Here is a 17,919-nt window from a genome sequence, read left to right as displayed (position 1 = left end):
TTTGAGAATCGTGCTAGACACTCTAGAGTACTATGAAGAACACCCTGAGAAACAGATGGCCCTGATTTTTGTTGATGCTCAAAAGGCATTTGACAATTTAAAGTGGAAATTTATGACTAAACAAATTGAGATTATGAAATTCGGAATAAATTTTGAAATGATGATCAAATCTATTTATAATAACCAAAAGGCGAGTATTTTGGTGAATGGAGATAGGACCAAAACATTCCAAATTAGTAAGGGAGTAAGGCAAGGTTGTCCCCTATCCCCACTATTGTTTATTTTGGCCCTAGAAGTTCTTCTACGGAAAATCAGAACCAATGAGGAAATAAAAGGATTGAAGATCAGGAAGGAGACCTATAAGACACAAGCATTTGCGGACGACGTAGCCCTAATCCTCGAAGACCCCATAGAATCGGGACCAAAAGTATTAGAGGAACTAAGTAAATATGGAGAGGTGGCAGGTTTTATATTGAATAAAACTAAAACCAAAGTATTGACCAAGAACATAACAGAGAGCCAGAAAAACGAGATAGAAGAAGTATTAGGATTACAGGTTGCCAAAAAAATTAAATACCTAGGAATTTGGATTACATCAAGATGTTCGACCCTGAAAGACGATAATTATACCCCCCTAATCAGAAAAATGAAACAAGACCTAGACAGATGGAAAAAAATAAGATTATCACTATTGGGCAAGATAGCCACAATTAAGATGAACATCCTCCCTAGAATATTATTCTTATTCCAAAATATACCGATACATTTAGATAAAAATTTCTTTCTAGAATTAGACAAAATTATCAGAGAATTTATATGGGAAGGGAAAAAACCGAGATTTTCCATTAAAATTTTAAGGGGCAAAAGAGATATAGGCAGATTTGGACTCCCGGACTGGCAAACATACTACAGGGCAGCTAAACTAGTTTGGATAAGAGATTGGATCACCTTGGAAAATGAGAGGATACTTACCCTAGAAGGTCATGACTTGCAAAAAGGGTGGCACGCCCACATTTGGGACATGGAGAAGAAAAGGAAGACACATTTCCATAGACATAAAATCAGAGACTCCCTGATACAAACATGGACCCAGATCAGGCATAAATATTACAAAAAAAAACCAAATTGGCTCTCAACGATGGAGGCCCTGACCCACCCCAATAGATGGGAGAGGGAGAAAATGGGCAGATATAAAGATATTTTAGACGAAGGAGGGAGGCTTAAATCAAATGACACTTTACGAGAGCAAGGAATAATCCTAGACTGGTGGTCTTACTTACAAGTGAAATCCAGATACCAGAGAGATAAAGAACAATACGGTTTAGAATTTGGACCAAATGGATTAGATAAAGTCCTGTTGGGACCAAATAAAAAGATCCTGGCAAAACTATACAATTACTTACTAGGCGACGATAAGTTTGAAGATGTCACAAAGAACCAAATAATCGCATGGGAGAAAAACACAGGGCGTGATATAAATTTTGGAGAATGGGAGGAGGCATGGAACAGGAATCTTAAATTGACCAGAGCGGTGACATACAAGGAAAATCATTACAAAATGTTCCATAGATGGTATTTAGCCCCGGCCAGACTAGCAAAAATATATCCCAATATACACCCCAACTGTTGGAAATGTGGCCATGGTCAAGGCACCTTCTTTCACATGTGGTGGACATGCCAGGAAGCGAAAGGATACTGGAATAAAATTAGGAGGTGGTTAAATGAAATAATAGATGAAGATATTGAATTAACTCCAGAGATTTTCCTCCTGCGAATAATAAAGAAGCCATATAGAAAGGAAATGATACATTTAATGATCCATATAATTACAGCCGCCAGATTGGCATATGCACAGTACTGGAAAGAGAAAACTCAACCACCAGAAGAGCTTACAATTAAGAAAATACTCGAGTGCGCAGAGATGACTAAATTAACCTATGAATTAAATGATGAGAAGATAGTTTATTATTTGGTGTGGGAAAGGTGGTATAAGTGGTTGCATGATAAAATGAAAGGAAGACCTAAAGGTGTGCAAAATATTGATTAAAAGTTAGCTGAAATATCACCAAGTATTATTTATATAAATAGATAAAACACTGTACATCTGATAGTAACTGAAAATGTTATTATATTTATATGTTTTATGTCTTTGTCTGAATGTTTTGTTCCTCTTTTTTTCTATTTTTTTTAATTTCTGTTTTGTTTGTAAAAAACCTCAATAAAGTTTCTATAAAAAAAAAAAAAGACAGGAGGTGACCAGCACATGAGTAACAATGCATAGGGCATCTTGGTCCAAGTAAGGGCGCAACTGGCGTACAAGGCGAACCTGGGCAAATGCCCCCCTGGCCACGGTCGTAAGAGCAGTGTCTATCTAATGTAGCTTACTGCTTATATATTTAGGATTTCTATGTGAAATGTGAAAAGGAATGGAGACATCTGTATATAGTTTTTCCCAGATGTACAGCTACTGATTACTGTGCATTCCAAGAATGTACACTTGAATGTTTTGTTTGCAAACTGAGAGAAAAAAAGTCACAAAACCTGATAATATACATGTGAGATGCTGTTTGATTATTAACATTTAAGATAGCTTACTTAGGAATAGGAAAAATGTAGGAAATTAAACATTAAATTTATATATTGATTCCAAATTAGAAATAGGAATACATACCATACTTTGCATAAGTTATCATGTGAGAAAATCTTCATTAGGATGTTTACTGGAAGAATATAATTGGGTTAACTGGGCTGTGAGCACATTATGAAAACACTACTGGTATGAAACAGAGTGCAATTTCAAACTTTTCTTTGCTCATATATTTACCAAGTGGTTCTTTCTCATTTGTTAAAATAACAACTTCCTTCCTTCCTTCCTTCCTTCCTTCCTTCCTTCCTTCCTTCCTTCCTTCCTTCCTTCCTTCCTCCCTCCCTCCCTCCCTCCCTCCCCTCCCCTTCCCTTCCCTTCCCTTCCCTGATCCCCACCTTCACACACCCATGTATTTCTTCTTGAGTAATCTCTCTTGCCTGGAGGCCTGCTACAGTTGTAACATCCTTCCAATGATGCTAGCTAATGTCTTGTATGGTAGGCAGACAATAGTCTCTGTAACTGGCTGCATAATGCAACATTGCCTTTTTTGTCTTTTGGTAATTTTCGAATGTTGCCTCTTACTGGCAATGTCCTATGATAGGTATGTAGCGATCTGCAAACCACTGCATTACACAATGCTAATGAATGATAAAGTTTGCATCCAACTCATAGTTGCATCATGGATCCATAGTTTATTTGTCATGAGCGTAGTTTTATATCTAATGATTTTCTTCCTTCTGCGCATGCCTCAAGATGGCTGCGAAACGCCGGTGAGCTTACCTTGAGGGGAGGCTTCTGGCTTCCCTGGAGGGATTCGGGGGTCCTGGCGTCTGTTTGAGAGCCCGCCTGGCTGTCGGAACATCTAGGGGCTCGGACACAATGGTTTGCAGGCTTAGTGAGGATGTCAGGGAGCGCCACCAGCACTACCAGCGTCAGAGGGAAACAGCGACAGCGTGGAATTTGGGATAATTGGCTGAGAGACTGCGGCTGCGGTCGGCGCAATTGGGCAGCCGGGGGAACGCTGGGGGAGCCGACGCTTGGGATGCGCCGAGGAGGCCATGGCCTCGGTGGCTGAATGGGGAGGGTTGCCCCGGGCTTTTGCAGTGTTGCTGGGCGCCCCCCGAGGCGGCTGAGGTTGCTGCGGCAGCTGTTGCATCTTTGCATCGCTGCGGAGGCTGCTGGACTCGCTGGATTCCCGCTGGACTCCGTCCCAAGTGCCCCTGGCTTTCTTCTCGCCCTTGGACCGTGCCATACCATCAATGCTGTGTATGGCCCTCTGGTGGTCGGAGGAGTTGGGGCCGCCGGACAGTGGGTCAACATGGCAGACGGGGGTTTCCCCAAGTCTCCTCCCACCGCCCCTCCCCAGGTTTTACTTTGGGGATGCGGTTGGTGGGGGTGTGAAAGGCCGGTCTTTGTCATTTGCTCCATCTGGACATGTCTTTGACATGGAACTGTCTGTCCTGCCTTTGGGTGTTCCGCTCTGCCCCCCCTCCAGGAGGCACCAGGGATGATGTACCAGACTGATGGATCTTGCCTGCTGGCAACAGGACTGGGGTTTTAGTTCTCCCAACATGACCGGTGTGAGAGAGCGGCTCATGTGGCCCTTGACTTGTTGGATTCCCCCATTGCAGTGAGAGGCAATGGGGAGGGCTTTTGTTCCATCGCTTGTTACGCCTCTCCCTGGACTTTGTCATCAGCTGATGAAGTTTCCTCTTTTGAGGCTCCTGGACTATGTCAGCCTATTTATTATCATTACAGTCCCCCAGATGTATTCTAGGACTGAACTTCTTGGTCTGCGAGATTCCCCCCTCTCGCAGATTTGGCCCTCTACGCTATCGAGGACCCACCTCGATGAAGGGTCTTGGAACCCAGAGAGGTGGCATGCAGCGAGGAGGAGGTTGTGGGGTTTTTTAGTCAAATTTTCATTTTGTATCTTAAAAGGGTCTGGGAGGGGGGAGGGGTTTTTAAGGGGACCCGGGAAGGGGGGAGGGGGTTGTAGAGATGGACCGGGGGGGTCCATATAGTTACTGTGTGGGGTGGTGGGTTGGTTGGGCGCAGTGGAGGAGACGAGAAGGGTAACCTAACTGGGGCTCCGGGTGGTGAAAAAAAGGGCAATTCCATCAATGTGATAAGTGGGAGGGGCAGGTATGGCGGACGCAGGGGGCCACATCAAGTGTCGGGGGTGCGCATGCGCTGTCTCCGAACGATTGCACACTCTTGCCCCCAATGTGCAACTCGTGTCCTGGGTTGTGCAGAGTTTCAGGCCCAGGGTCCGCGGCTGATGTTGTGTAATGCCAGGTTGGTGGTTAATAAAGCCCCCCTCATTTGTGATCTTATTTCAGAGGGGGGTGCGGACCTGGCAGGTATTACGGAGACCTGGTTGGGCCAAGAGGGGGGTCCCCCTTGTCGAAATGTGCCCGTCAGGTTTCTGTGCATTTCATCAGCCAAGGGCCCAGGGGAGGGGTGGGGGAGTGGCGGTGATTATTAGGGAAAGTCTTTGTCCGAGGGAGACCATTGTTCCTCAGATAGCCGGATGTGAGTCCCTTTGTGTGAAGTGGGGCCGTGGGGTGCAGATGGGTTTGCTGGCCACGTACCTGGCTCCCTGCCATGTGGCAGCGACCCTGCCCGAGCTACTCGACGTCATTGCCGGGGTGGCGGTTGATACCCCCAGACTTATTGTCATGGGGGATTTCAACCTTCCATCTGCGGGTGAGGTGTCAGAGGTGGCTCGGGAGTTCATGGCTTCCATGACGGCTATGGACCTGACCCAGGTAGTTCAAGGCCCCACTCACATAGGGGGACACACTCTGGACTTGATTTTTATCTCTGGTCAGTGGTTGAATGATCTTGGTAGAGGGGATCTAGATATCAAACCCTTGTCATGGACAGATCATTCGCTCCTCCACCTGGACTTTCCTACCGCTTTCCCCCACCGCAGGGAGATGGAACCGACCAGATGGTTCCGTCCCAGGTGCCTGATGGACCCCGAAAGGTTCCTGATGGAGCTTGGGCCGTTTCCTGAGACTCTGACACATGACTCGACTGAAGAGCTGGTGGCCGCCTGGGAAAGGGCGGCCGCTGGAGCTTTGGACCCCGTCGTGCCTTTGCGGCCTCTGATCCGATGCCGATCTCAATTGGCTCCTTGGTTCTCCGAGGAGCTGAGAGAGATGAAGCATCGGAAAGGACGCCTAGAGAGCATTTGGAGGACTAGTTAATCCGATTCTGACCAGACACAGGTGAGGTCTTATATCAAGACCTACCTAGTGGCGATAAAAGCAGCAAAATCTAACCATTCTTCTGCTCTTATCACATCTGCAGAGAACCGCCCAGCCTCCCTGTTTAGGGTGACCCACTCCCTTCTTCGTGGGGGAGTGCAGGAAGATCCCTTGCAGGGTCGTGCTGAGGATTTTGTGCAATTCCTGCACGATAAAGTCGCTCGGATTCGGGATGGCTTGAACTCCGATTGGATGAGTCCATGGGAGGAGATGAGGGCAGGTCTTGAGAATGTTATCTGGGAGGAGTTTGATCCTGTGGCTCCCGAGGATGTGGACAGGGTTCTGGGTAAGGTTAGTGCCGCCACGTGTTTATTGGACCCGTGTCCCTCCTGGTTGGTACTGGCCTCCCGGGAGGTTACACGAGGCTGGCTCCAGGGGATTATAACTGCTTCTTTGATGAGGGTGCCTTTCCTGCCACCTTGAAAGAGGCGGTAGTGAGGCCCCTCCTCAAGAAGCCTTCCCTGGACCCGGCTGAATTAGCCAACTATCGTCCGGTCTCCAACCTTCGTTTTGTGGCGAAGGTTGTTGAGAGCGTGGTGGCACGACAGCTTCCCCGATACCTGGATGAAGCTATCTATCTGGACCCGTGCCAGTCGGGCTTCAGGCAGGGGCACAGCACAGAAATGGCATTGGTAGCATTGGTGGATGATCTCTGGAGGGCTCGGGACAGGGGTTGTTCCTCTGTCCTAGTCCTATTAGATCTCTCAGCAGCTTTTGATACCATTGACCATGGTATCATGCTGTGGTGGTTGAGGGGGTTGGGAATAGGGGGCACCATTCTGCGGTGGTTCGCCTCCTTCCTCTCCGACCGCTCGCAGTTCGTGTTGACAGGGGGGCAGAGGTCGACTTTGAGGTGCTTTGCATGGGGAGTGCCACAGGGGTCGGTCCTCTCGCCCCTCCTGTTCAACATTTATGTGAAGCCGCTGGGCGAGATCATCCGTGGTTTTGGGGTGAAGTGTCACCTGTACGCTGACAACACTCAGCTGTACATCTCCACCCCAGACCACCCCAACGATGCCCTTGATGTGATGTCTCGCTGCCTGGAGGCCGTGTGGGTCTGGATGGGGAGGAACAGGCTCAGACTCAACCCTTGAAGAGCACTCGGAGGCTCCAACTGGTCCAGAATGCAGCCACGTGGGTGGTTATGGGTGCAACCCGTTGTGCCCATGTGACACCCCTCCTGCGCGAGCTGCACTGGCTCCCAGTGGTCTTCTGGGTGCGATTCAAGGTGTTGGTCACCACATTTAAAGCGCTCCATGGCATAGGACCCGGGTACCTTCGAGACCGTCTTCTGCCACCAATAGCCTCCCACCGGCCAGTCCGCTCCCACAGAGAGGGTCTCCTCAGGGTGCCATCGGCCAAGTCATGTCGGCTGGCGACACCGAGGGGGAAGGCCTTCTCTGTGGGAGCCCCAGCCCTGTGGAATGAACTGCCTCCGGAAATTCGTAAGATTTCTGACCTCCGGGTATTTTGCTGCGCACTCAAGACCCTATTGTTCTGCCAGGCTGGGTTAGCAACATAATTTTAAATTGGATGTTTTAAATTTTTGGGGTTTTAAATTAAGCCAAATTTATTTAATACTTTTAAATTATTTTAAATTGATGTTTATTCTGTTTTTAAATAGGCTGTACACCGCCCTGAGTCCTTTGGGAGAAGGGCGGTATAGAAATAAAATTATTATTATTATTATTAATGTGCCAGTTAAAGTTTTGTGGCCCAAATAAAATCCATCATTTCTTTTGTGAATTAAATCCAATATTAAAGCTAGTGTGCAGTGATATCCACTTGATTGAACTTGTCACTATTTCATTATCTGCTTTGAGCATCTTATTTCCTTTCTTCTTGATTTTGGTATCTTATATTTTCATTATTTCCACCATCATGAGAATGTCATCTGTCAGTGGGAGGAAAAAGGCTTTCTCAACTTGTTCTTCACATCTTATAGTGGTGTCCATTTACTTTAGCACCTTAATAATTGTCTACATGTTGCCCAAAACAGATGGACTGAGAGAAATCAACAAAGTGTTGTATCTGTTTTATACAATTGTCACCCCCTTGTTCAATCCCCTGATATACAGCTTACGAAATAGGGAAGTAACAGAGGCTCTTAAAAAGGGAATTGCTAGATTATACCTTTTTTTTTGATATATTGTTTTCTTTTATATATCATTTTTAATGTATTTCCTATATGTAAAATTGTTTGTGAAACTATTTTTTTGTAAAAGTGTAATCGCTGAGAGGAATTGCTGAGAATTGTCTAAAAGCCATTTTTAGATTTTTAAAATGTTTTCTGTCCCTTTATTTTTTTCTATCTTCCTTTTTCTTTTTCTCTTCTGTTTCTTTCTTTTCTTTTTTAAATTACATTTACTCTATATTTTTCTTGGTTTAGAGACTAGCACATGTGTTAAAGTACATGTCAGAGAGTATCATGTATTTTTATTATACATATAAATAGTTTTTATAGGAATTATTTTAAAAAATATAGAAAAGCACTTGCTAAATTATCTACAATTGGAAAAATGCATCAGTGTAATGTGGTTTGAACAGTTTAAACAGGTTTTTTTTAGATGCTTGTGTTATTCTCTAATAAATCCCAAATTTAGAATTCTTTGAAGACATCATACATTTCTTTATTGGTCTAAAATGGCATATTAGAGATTATGGACATTAAAGAATTCTGCCGTGCACTTAGTCTTCTTACCTAAGAAAGTCAAAGAATGGTGATTGTTACACAAGTGAATATTGTTGGTTTTCATTGTACTCTTAAAAAAATAAAGTCTGTTGAATTGGGTCTAGATAGACGGTTTCATCCAGGTACTGCGGGAGCTATTGCGCAACCACACTCTCAACAACCTTCGCAATAACAGCCGGATCCAGAGAAGGCTTCTTAAGGAGGGGCCTCACCACCGCCTCTTTCAAGGCAGGTGGATCTTGAGAATGTTATCTGTGACTCCTGAGGACGTGAACAGGATTCTGGGGAGGTTAAACGCAACCACATGTTTACTGGACCCGTGTCCCTCCTGGCTGGTACTGGCTACCCGGGAGGTTACATGAGGCTGGCTCTGGGGGAGGGTTTCCTGCTGCCTGCCTTGAAAGAGGCGGAAGTGAGGCCCCCACTCATGCTCTCGTCATTTCTTGCCTGGACTACTTCAATGCTCTCTACATGGGGCTCCCCTTGAGGAGCACCCGGAGGCTCCAACTGGTCTAGAATGTGGCCGCGTGGGTGATTACGGGAGCAACATGGCGCTCCCATATAATACCTCTCCTGTGCGAGCTGCACTGGCTCCTGGTGGTCTTCCGGGTGCGCTTCAAGGTGTTGGTTCTCACCTTTAAAGCGCTCCATGGCTTAGGGCCAGGGTATTTACGAGACCGCCTTCTGCTACTGATAACCTCCCACCGGCCAATACATTCTCACAGAGAGGGCCTCTTCAGGGTGTCGTCGGTCAAGCAATGTCAGCTGGCGGACCCCAGGGGGAGAGCCTTCTCTGTGGGAGCACCCGCCCTCTGGAATGAGCTACCTCCTGGAATACGGCTGATCCCGGATCTCCGCACTTTCCGTAAGGCCCTGAAGACATTTTTATTTCAGCAAGCCGGACTGGCCTGAATAGGTTTATGGGTTAGTTTTTAATTGTATAGCTTGGGGTTTTAAATTGGGAGGCCGATTAATTTAATTTATTTTTAGTTATCTTAACTTTTATATTGTATGTTATTTTAATTTTCGGCTGTTCACCGCCCTGAGTCCCTTCGGGGAGAAGGGCGGTATATAAATTCAATAAATAAATAAATAAATAAATAAATAAATAAATAAATAAATAAATAAATACAGAGCTAGTTTACTGTTTTTCTTTGAAATCAATATTCAAAAACATTTAACTTACTGATGCCTCAATTATATTCAGGTCGGCTTATACTCGAGTATATATGGTACTTTTCAGCTTAATTTCAAATGTTTTAGTTAGTTTCATCATTACAATTAAGAACATTCCAAGTATTACAATCTCAGCTATTAAGTTTTCTAAAATTCATTTATATCTAACAGGAAAGAGCCTGTAGTACAGTGGACTAAAGCACTATTATTAACATCTGCTGCTTGCAATTACTGCAAGTTCAAATCTTTCCAGGCTCAAGGTCGACTCAGCCTTCCATCCTTTCAAAGGTAGGTGAAATGAGGAGCCAGATTGTGGGGGCAATAAGCTGACTTTGTATAAAAATACAAAAGTATGAAGGCTATTGCTTAATGCATTGTAGCCGCCCTGAGTCTCCGGAGAAGGGCGGCATATAAATTAAAGCAAAACAAAAACAAAACAAAAAATATCTATAATTTCTTTACTTCAATTCATTTTTAGTTCTAAATGTATGTAGTATATTTCCCTTTCCTCTTTCCATCAATCATTTCTTTGTCCTTTTTTTTCTCATTTTTTCCTTCTCTCCTCCTTTTATCCTCCATTTTAAAATCCTGAACTCTTCTATTTTGCCCTGTATTTTCAATTGCTTTCCATCCCCTTTTCTTCTTTCTTATTTTTCCACGGTTAATCCCAGTGTAATCATTTGATTTTTAAATATTTTTTCTATTCCCCCCTTTTTTCTCTTCTTGTCTCTTTCCACCATCTCCATTTTTATCATTGTTAATCCCAATATAATCTTTAAAGTTCACCTTTATTGCTAAACATCTCTTTTCTCCCAGTTCTCCTCTCCTTTTCATTATTGCTTCCCACATAATCATTTAATTTTTCATAATCAATATCTTTGTCTTTGTCTTCAGTATCACTTTCTTGCTTATTGTTCATGGTTTCTTCATCTACTTGAGTGTTTTCTAATATAGTTTCTGGTTCATCAAGTTTAGGTTTTCCATGCATCATTATGATCCAATCCACAATTCCAATCAACAGCCTAAAAAAGTATCCATTTTGTTTAAAATCCATGTTGCCAATCTTTGCCAATTTTTATCTTTTCCTTCTTAATTTTATCTTTCCTAATCAATTTTGAATCCAAATCCAAATTCCGAATCCAGTTTTTTTTTAAAAAAATCTTCTATTACAGGGCTTTCGTGTTCAATTTTCCTTTGTCCTTTCTTTAGCAGTCAACAAAATTCTTTTTAAATACTTTCCAATCCTCTTCACACCTATTATGGGCTTATTTTCATTTTTTTTCTAATTTTTTAATTATCTCCACGCATTTTAGTCCAAAATCAAGTTTTGTTTCGGGCTTTGCCACTTTAAATTTAAACTTTATTCTTCTTCCTTCATTTCCCCCACACCCATTAGCTGCTGTTATTTTGCTGGGGCAATTTAATAATTTAAAAGTATTCATTTTTTGCCTGTGAGCTGGCAATCACTCACCTGGCATCAGTACTCCATTCAAATCACCACTCCTGCTCAAAACTTGATCTGGTTGCCCCAGCTTTATGATGGCTGCAATGGCCACTGCCCCTGCTGCTGAGTCGAAGTGTTTCCTCCAACCTCTGAGGAACTTGCCTGTTCCTCTTGGTCGTCCGAAGTGCCTCTCCTTCTTCTCCATCCCTACAGGACAGATCTGGTCTGAAGATCTCTTGATAGCGGCTTTTCAGCCCGGGATTTCACAGGTTCATCAGAGCCCGCTATTCCTTGTCTATCTTGCCGTGACATTTCCGGTCGAATCTCTTGTGTATCATTTCATCAAACCTTTTAAAAAAAGCTTTCAACTAGGGATTGCGTATTATCAAACAGTCTTTTTTTGGATATCAGGGACATTTGCTTGTCTGTAATCTGATATGTTGTTGCTCTGCACAATTTATCAGTGATAGATAACTGGATATAGGAAACAGGGAACATTGATGTAATATTGATGTAATATGTAAACTTTTTGTAAAACTTTTCAATAAAAAAAAGTTACATACAAGAGATAGAACTTTTATTGATTTTAGGAGATATAAAAATTGCCTTGAAACAGTCAACTGATTCCCAGTTTAGGATTATTTTAGTTATTTTCATGGTTTATTCAATCAGAGTGTAAGAGACTAGCACCTCATATGGTTGGTGGAGGCTTCTAAACATGTTATCTTGAAGAGCCAAGATAACAACAAAGTCTTTTCAGGAGACCAGGGAGACTACAGATTGTCCAGTCCTAGTCAGTTCTATAAATTCAAAACAACAACAAGAAGACATTGTGCTCCTTGAAGCTGCTTATAGAAAAAGATTACAGGTTAAATAGACAAAATAGACAGTTCATCAAACAGCAACGTTCTGAGGTAGTGAAGAAATTACTTTGGGGAAAACCTTCCTCTATTCTATAAACCTACTACAACTTTCTAAGTTACACTTCTTTTGCAGGTTTTGGGCCAAACTATGATCTTGGCCTTTTTACAGTAATATCTGGATTTTGACTCAATATAATGAAACAGTATTACCTGTTTGTTCTCAGCATTGAATGCCAGGTGAGAAAAAGAAAAACTAATTAAATATGTAAGGAGGAAGTGGATCACCTTGAATACATTTTTGAGAAAGTGCTCAATTATGAAGAGAAAAACCACAGAGCTGCCAAATCACATATTCTGTTCCAAATGGTTCAGTAGACATTGGAAGCTGATGATCTCTGAGATAACAGTGTAGAGCACATAAAAACATGGTACTCTCCAGGGCTGTCAAGTGCATTTAGAGAGAAAATGGCCTCAATCACATCATTCCTTTTGTTCTGCACTCTTTTTCAGTTGCTCATTGCAACAGGTAAGGTAAAAATATCAAATATTTTGGGTTGAATATTTCACCTGGGACAGTATATCGCTAATCATTGCTTTAAAACACTAATTTTCAGAGATTGTTAATTTAGAAAATGCATATGTTGTTTGGATCAGTTGAATGTTTAGCAGGGAGTTTCTTCAGTTCTGATTTTGTTTCTTTTTGATTTTAGACACTTCTTTTATGGTTTTAGACACTCAGCCCTGCGTCTTTCCATTTGTTTACCGTAGGAGAGTATTTCATACTTGCACCACATATAATAGCTGGAGGGGCCCATGGTGTGCCACAACTGCAAACTATGATTTGGATGGTCAATGGAAGCATTGTATCCTTACAGGTCTGACAAAGTTACATTTATGAGTTTTACTGATTTTAGAAGGTATAACAATTGTCTTGAAACAATCAACTGATTCCCAGTTTAGGGTTTCTGATCGTAATCTCATATACAGCAGCTGCCAAATCACATATTATATTCCAAATGGTTATGTAGACATCGGCAGCTGATGACCTCTGAGATACCTTTGTAGAATATATAAAAATGAGGTGAAACAAGGAAACAAGGAACCTATAAATTTGGAATACTTAAAGGGAGCAAAATGGCAGATTTGGAGGACTACAAACATCGTGGATTCTGACGAAGAGTTCAGGGATTGAGCAAAATTTTTTAATATTAGCTTTTTGGTGTTTTTGGACACTTGGGATTTTGATGTATTATTGAGCTACTTCTAGCCCATTAAAATAAAGAAATATGTTACAACAAGGGAAAACAAATACACTCCAAAAAGAAATACTATTAATGCTTCAACATATCCAGGAGGCAATGACAAGGAAACATAGGGAGATGATGGAAATAGGTATGTAGGCTATTTATTTTATTTATTTATTTTATTTTATTTTATTTCTATACCACCCTATTCCCGAAGGACTCAGGGCAGTGCACAGCCAAACAATAAAATACATACATACAAAATTTAAAAATGGAATTAAAATCAAATTAAATAGTTTTGGCCCAGACAAATTAAAACCCCAATCAATTTAAAACCTATTTTAAAATTTGAATATATAAAATACTAAGAAATATTAAAAAATTAAAAATCTTTTATAAAAGAGGGAGAAAATTAGATCAGGCCCGCCTGGTGAAATAAAAAGATCTTTAAGGCGCGGCGGAAGGTGCGCAGATCTGGGATCCTCCGTATCTCCAGGGGGAGCTCATTCCAGATAGTAGGTGTCCCCACAGAGAAGGCTCTCCCCCTGGGGGCTGCCAGTCGGCATTGTTTGGCCGACGGACCCGGAGGAGCCCTTCTCTATGGGAGCGTACCGGCCGGTGGGAGGCTATTGGGTCCTGCAAGTACCCAGGTCCTGAGCCATGGAGCACTTTAAAGGTGGTAACCAAAACCTTGAAGCGCACCTGGAAGACCACCGGGAGCCAGTGCAGCACGCGCAGGAGGGGTGTTACATGGGAACGCCATGTTGCTCCCATTACCACCCGCGCGGCCGCACTCTACGCCAGTTGGAGCCTCCGGGTGCTCCTCAAGAGGCTATCCTGAATTCCTCAAAATCAAAATGGGATACAAAGATATATGCAATTAAAATAGCAACTGCTAAAATGTTTGCTTTGTTGAGTTGTGAATCAAATGTTTTAGCAAGTAAAGTAAATTTTTTATCTATTATATTATTGCAGTGATTCAAGAGTAATATTTGAAGAGACATTAGGGAATGAAAGGTAAGAAAATGCAAAAAAATTACTTTTTTAAAAATTGTGTGTGTGCATTCTAATGCTTTATTTTTTTAATTTTCCAAAACGTATAACCAGGTAGTCCTTGATTTATAACAGTTCCTTTAGTGAACATTCAAAGTTGCAAAGGTATTAGCATGAAAAAAGTTTTTACATATTTACATTTCTGGGCTATATTATTCAGTAGATTTAGGAGAAATAACAATTGTCCTGAAATAGTTAACTGATTCCCGTTGTAAAGTTTTTGAGACTAATCTGGTATAGAATTAAGACAGGCATTGCAAAATATTTGTACCTTTAGTGAGCTTCATACATTATAATTACTGATCAACTAATAACACTATTAAAAGTTTTTTTTCCCATGATTCTTTCCCAGCATTTATAGTCAACACCCTAAAATGACATATACCGGGGCTTCAGTGTACACTGAATGCATTGTTCTCTTACCTTTCTTGAAAGCAAGGAATGTGTTTTACTGAAATAAAATTAAAACTTGAAGTTATGTGACATAAGCTATTACTAAGACAGTTTATATGTTTTAATGTTTTCTTTCGTGTTTAGAATATGGAGGTAATTGTGGTGGACAATCTTTTGTATTGCCTTTTAAGTACAAAGGCTATATATTTTATTTTTGCATCAATAAAGATGAGAAAGGGGGAAGATTCATTAATGCAGCTGGATTTTGCCAAATTCTGCAGCAGATTAATTTAAACTGAATTATCAGAATCAAAGCAAGAGTCCTCCACAATGGATTGTATTTAAGTCCAGCCTTTCAAAGTTTGTTCCTGAACCAGAATTTATAGATACAGGGAATTTTCCTCCTTATTTATTTCTATCACCTTCCACTATCTTAGCTATTAAGAAAATTAGGCTGAATGCTCAAACTGCTTTTCACTTACAAGAGCCATTGAGCACAATTCCATGTAGTGCCCCGAAATCATTTTATTTCTAAAGTATTAACATTTATTAAATATTACATCCACTTGCAGGCACATGTAGGTTCCATTTCTTGCCATTAAAAAAAATAAATAAAAACAATTTGTATCTATGCTTCATGCAGTTCCATTATGTGGTACACAATTTGTATATTGCATGTGGTAGCCGTGCTGGACAGCTCTGTGGCGATGGTTGAATAATAATGCAAATCACGTTTTGCTTTTTATAGTAAATGCAACCTAGGTAGCATATTTATCCTTTCTGACAGAATTGGCTGTGATTTTTGTTTCTGTGAAATAAAACAGATCGCAAAAAGTCTCTAAGTTTTTTTTTGAGTTATCATAACTTCCTATAAGTAGATATCTTGAACTCTCTTGAACTTTATGATGTAATTCTATTGTTTTCCTTTTTCTCTCAGATTTGCAAAATCAATAACATTTGGGATGATTTGATTCCGGAGATGATAGTTTTCCAATCAAGGTTATGATATATGCCATCTGTCACCTTATCTTTGCAAATTTATTATTAATCTAGGCTTTCTAGAAGTTAGTAGATTTTGTATTTCTTAATGAAAATTGCTGATTCTTTGTAATAAATATTCTAAGCAGAAAAATGGTGCACATTCTTTTGCATTGCTTGTATTCCATTCATCAGAATCAGCCCTGAGGCAGATTTCCTTTGCTATCTTCCAGCAGCACCTCCCATCACCTGAGTATGTCTGTCACCAGCTGCAAGGAAAATAAAAGGCATGGTAGGGTGGGAGAGGGGGAGCAGATCTCTCTAGAGTGGCATGGGAAGAGATGGAGAAGCTCCCAATGCACTGGTGGTTCTTGATATCCAAACATTCAACTCATAGCAAGTTTCCACATGTCAGTGGGCCTAGCTATCCAAGGCCCCTTAGTTCACAATAATGCTGGTGGGGTGTTGCAGTTATTCTTCAGTATGGGTGTGCCTGAAACCACCCAAATTTTGATCTTGTCACCATGGAGCTACAATGGTTAGAACTTTGGGTTGTTAGGTTGGGTTGGGTTGGGTCCTTTTGTTCATTGCTATTATAATTTTAAATAGTCACTGCATGAATGGTTATAAATCGTCGGAGATGGCTCGGGAGTTCATGGCTTCCATGACAGCCGTGGACCTGACCCAGTTAGTTCATGGCCCCACTCACAGGGGGGGGACACACTCTGGACTTGATTTTTGTCTCTGGCCAGTGGTTGAGTGGTCTTATTATAGGGGATATAGACTTGAAACCCTTGTCATGGTCAGATCACTCACTCCTTCGTTTGGACCTTTGAACCACTATACCCCACCGCAGGGAGGCGGAGCCAATTAGATGGGTCCGCCCCAGGCACCTGATGGATCCTGATAGGTTCCAGATGGAGCTTGGGCCATTTCCTGGAGATCTGGCACACGACTCGGCCGAGGACCTGGTAGCTACCTGGGATCGGGTGGCTGGTGGGGCCTTGAATCGAGTCGTTTCTTTGCGGCATCTGATCTGGTGTCGATCCCTTGCAGCTCCTTGGTTCACCGAGGAGCTGAGGGAGATGAAATGCCAGAAAAGACGCTTAGAGAGCGGTTGGAGGGCCAGTCTCGCTGAATCTGACCGAACACTGGTATGGTCGCATATTAAGACCTACTTAGTGGCGATAAAAGCAGCAAAGTTTAATTACTTTTCCACTCTTATTGTGTCATCAGAGAATCGTCCAGCCACCCTGTTCAGGGTGACCCACTCCCTGCTCCACCCGGGAGCGCGGGAGGACCCCCTGGAAGTCAGGGCTGAGGATTTTGGACAATATCTGTATGACAAAATCGCTCAGATCCAGGGGGACTTGGACTCTGACTGGGTAGATTCGGGCAGGGTGGCGAGGAATAGTCTTGAGAATGTTATCTGGGAAGAGTTTGACTCTGTGACCCCTGATGACGTGGACAGGATTCTGGGGAGATTTAGTGCGGCCACATGTTTACTGGATCCGTGTCCCTCCTGGTTAGTACTGGCTTCCTGGGAGGTTACACGAGGCTGGCTCCAGGGAATTATTAACGCTTCGTTGAGTGAGGGTTACTTCCCCATGTACTGCTAACTAGGGCATACAAAACCTTTGCCAGACCAATCCTCAAATACAGCTCATCTGCCTGGAATCCACACTGTATATCAGACATTAATACACTTCAGAGGGTCCAGAGGTATTTCACGAGAAGAGTACTCCACTCCTCTGCTTACAATAGAATACCTCATGCCACCAGGCTTGAAATTTTAGGCTTGGAGAACCTTGAACTATGCCGCCTATGGTCTGATCTAAGCATAGTACACAAAATTGTCTGGTACAATGTCCTACCATTCAACGACTACTTCAGCTTCAACCGCAATAACACACAGGCAAACAATAGAGACAAACTCAAGGTAAACCGCTCCAAACTCGATTGCAGAAAATACGACTTCAGCAATAGAGTGGTCAATGTCTGGAATGCTCTACCTGACTCTTACTCTTGTCAAAGTAATTTGAAACATCTGCTTGAATTTTGTACAAAATGGACTCTGAGGTGCAATTTATAGCACTGAGTAGAAAGAAAATTGGATAAATTGCTTACATAAGATATAGGACTAAATCACAACTGAATGATCTCTGTCTGCATACTCCTTTAGTGTTTCAAGTACTCTTTTAAATAAAATATCTA

The 17,919-nt window shown here is 42.2% G+C and overlaps 1 protein-coding gene and 1 long non-coding RNA gene across 2 annotated transcripts; both read left to right on the top strand.

Annotated features, from left to right (window-relative positions):
* Positions 1 to 2,970: 2,970 nt before the first annotated feature.
* Positions 2,971 to 8,007, top strand: LOC148114049 (olfactory receptor 10AG1-like; the record flags this gene model as incomplete). Its single annotated transcript, XM_087893656.1, has 2 exons — positions 2,971 to 3,306; positions 7,552 to 8,007. Coding segments are annotated over 2 exons (792 nt in total), but the record flags the coding sequence as incomplete, so codon positions are not given.
* A 4,490-nt stretch (positions 8,008 to 12,497) lies between these two features.
* On the top strand, positions 12,498 to 15,821 carry LOC148114048 (uncharacterized). The gene is made up of 4 exons (XR_015733735.1): positions 12,498 to 12,563; positions 12,748 to 12,912; positions 14,257 to 14,298; positions 15,665 to 15,821. It is a non-coding gene; the product is annotated as an uncharacterized LOC148114048 (long non-coding RNA).
* The last annotated feature ends 2,098 nt before the right edge of the window (positions 15,822 to 17,919 follow it).

Source organism: Pantherophis guttatus, chromosome 4 (assembly GCF_059756535.1).
Source record: "Pantherophis guttatus breed Tessera chromosome 4, ASM5975653v1, whole genome shotgun sequence".
NCBI lineage: Eukaryota > Metazoa > Chordata > Lepidosauria > Squamata > Colubridae > Pantherophis > Pantherophis guttatus.
This window is presented reverse-complemented; position numbering and strand designations above follow the sequence as displayed.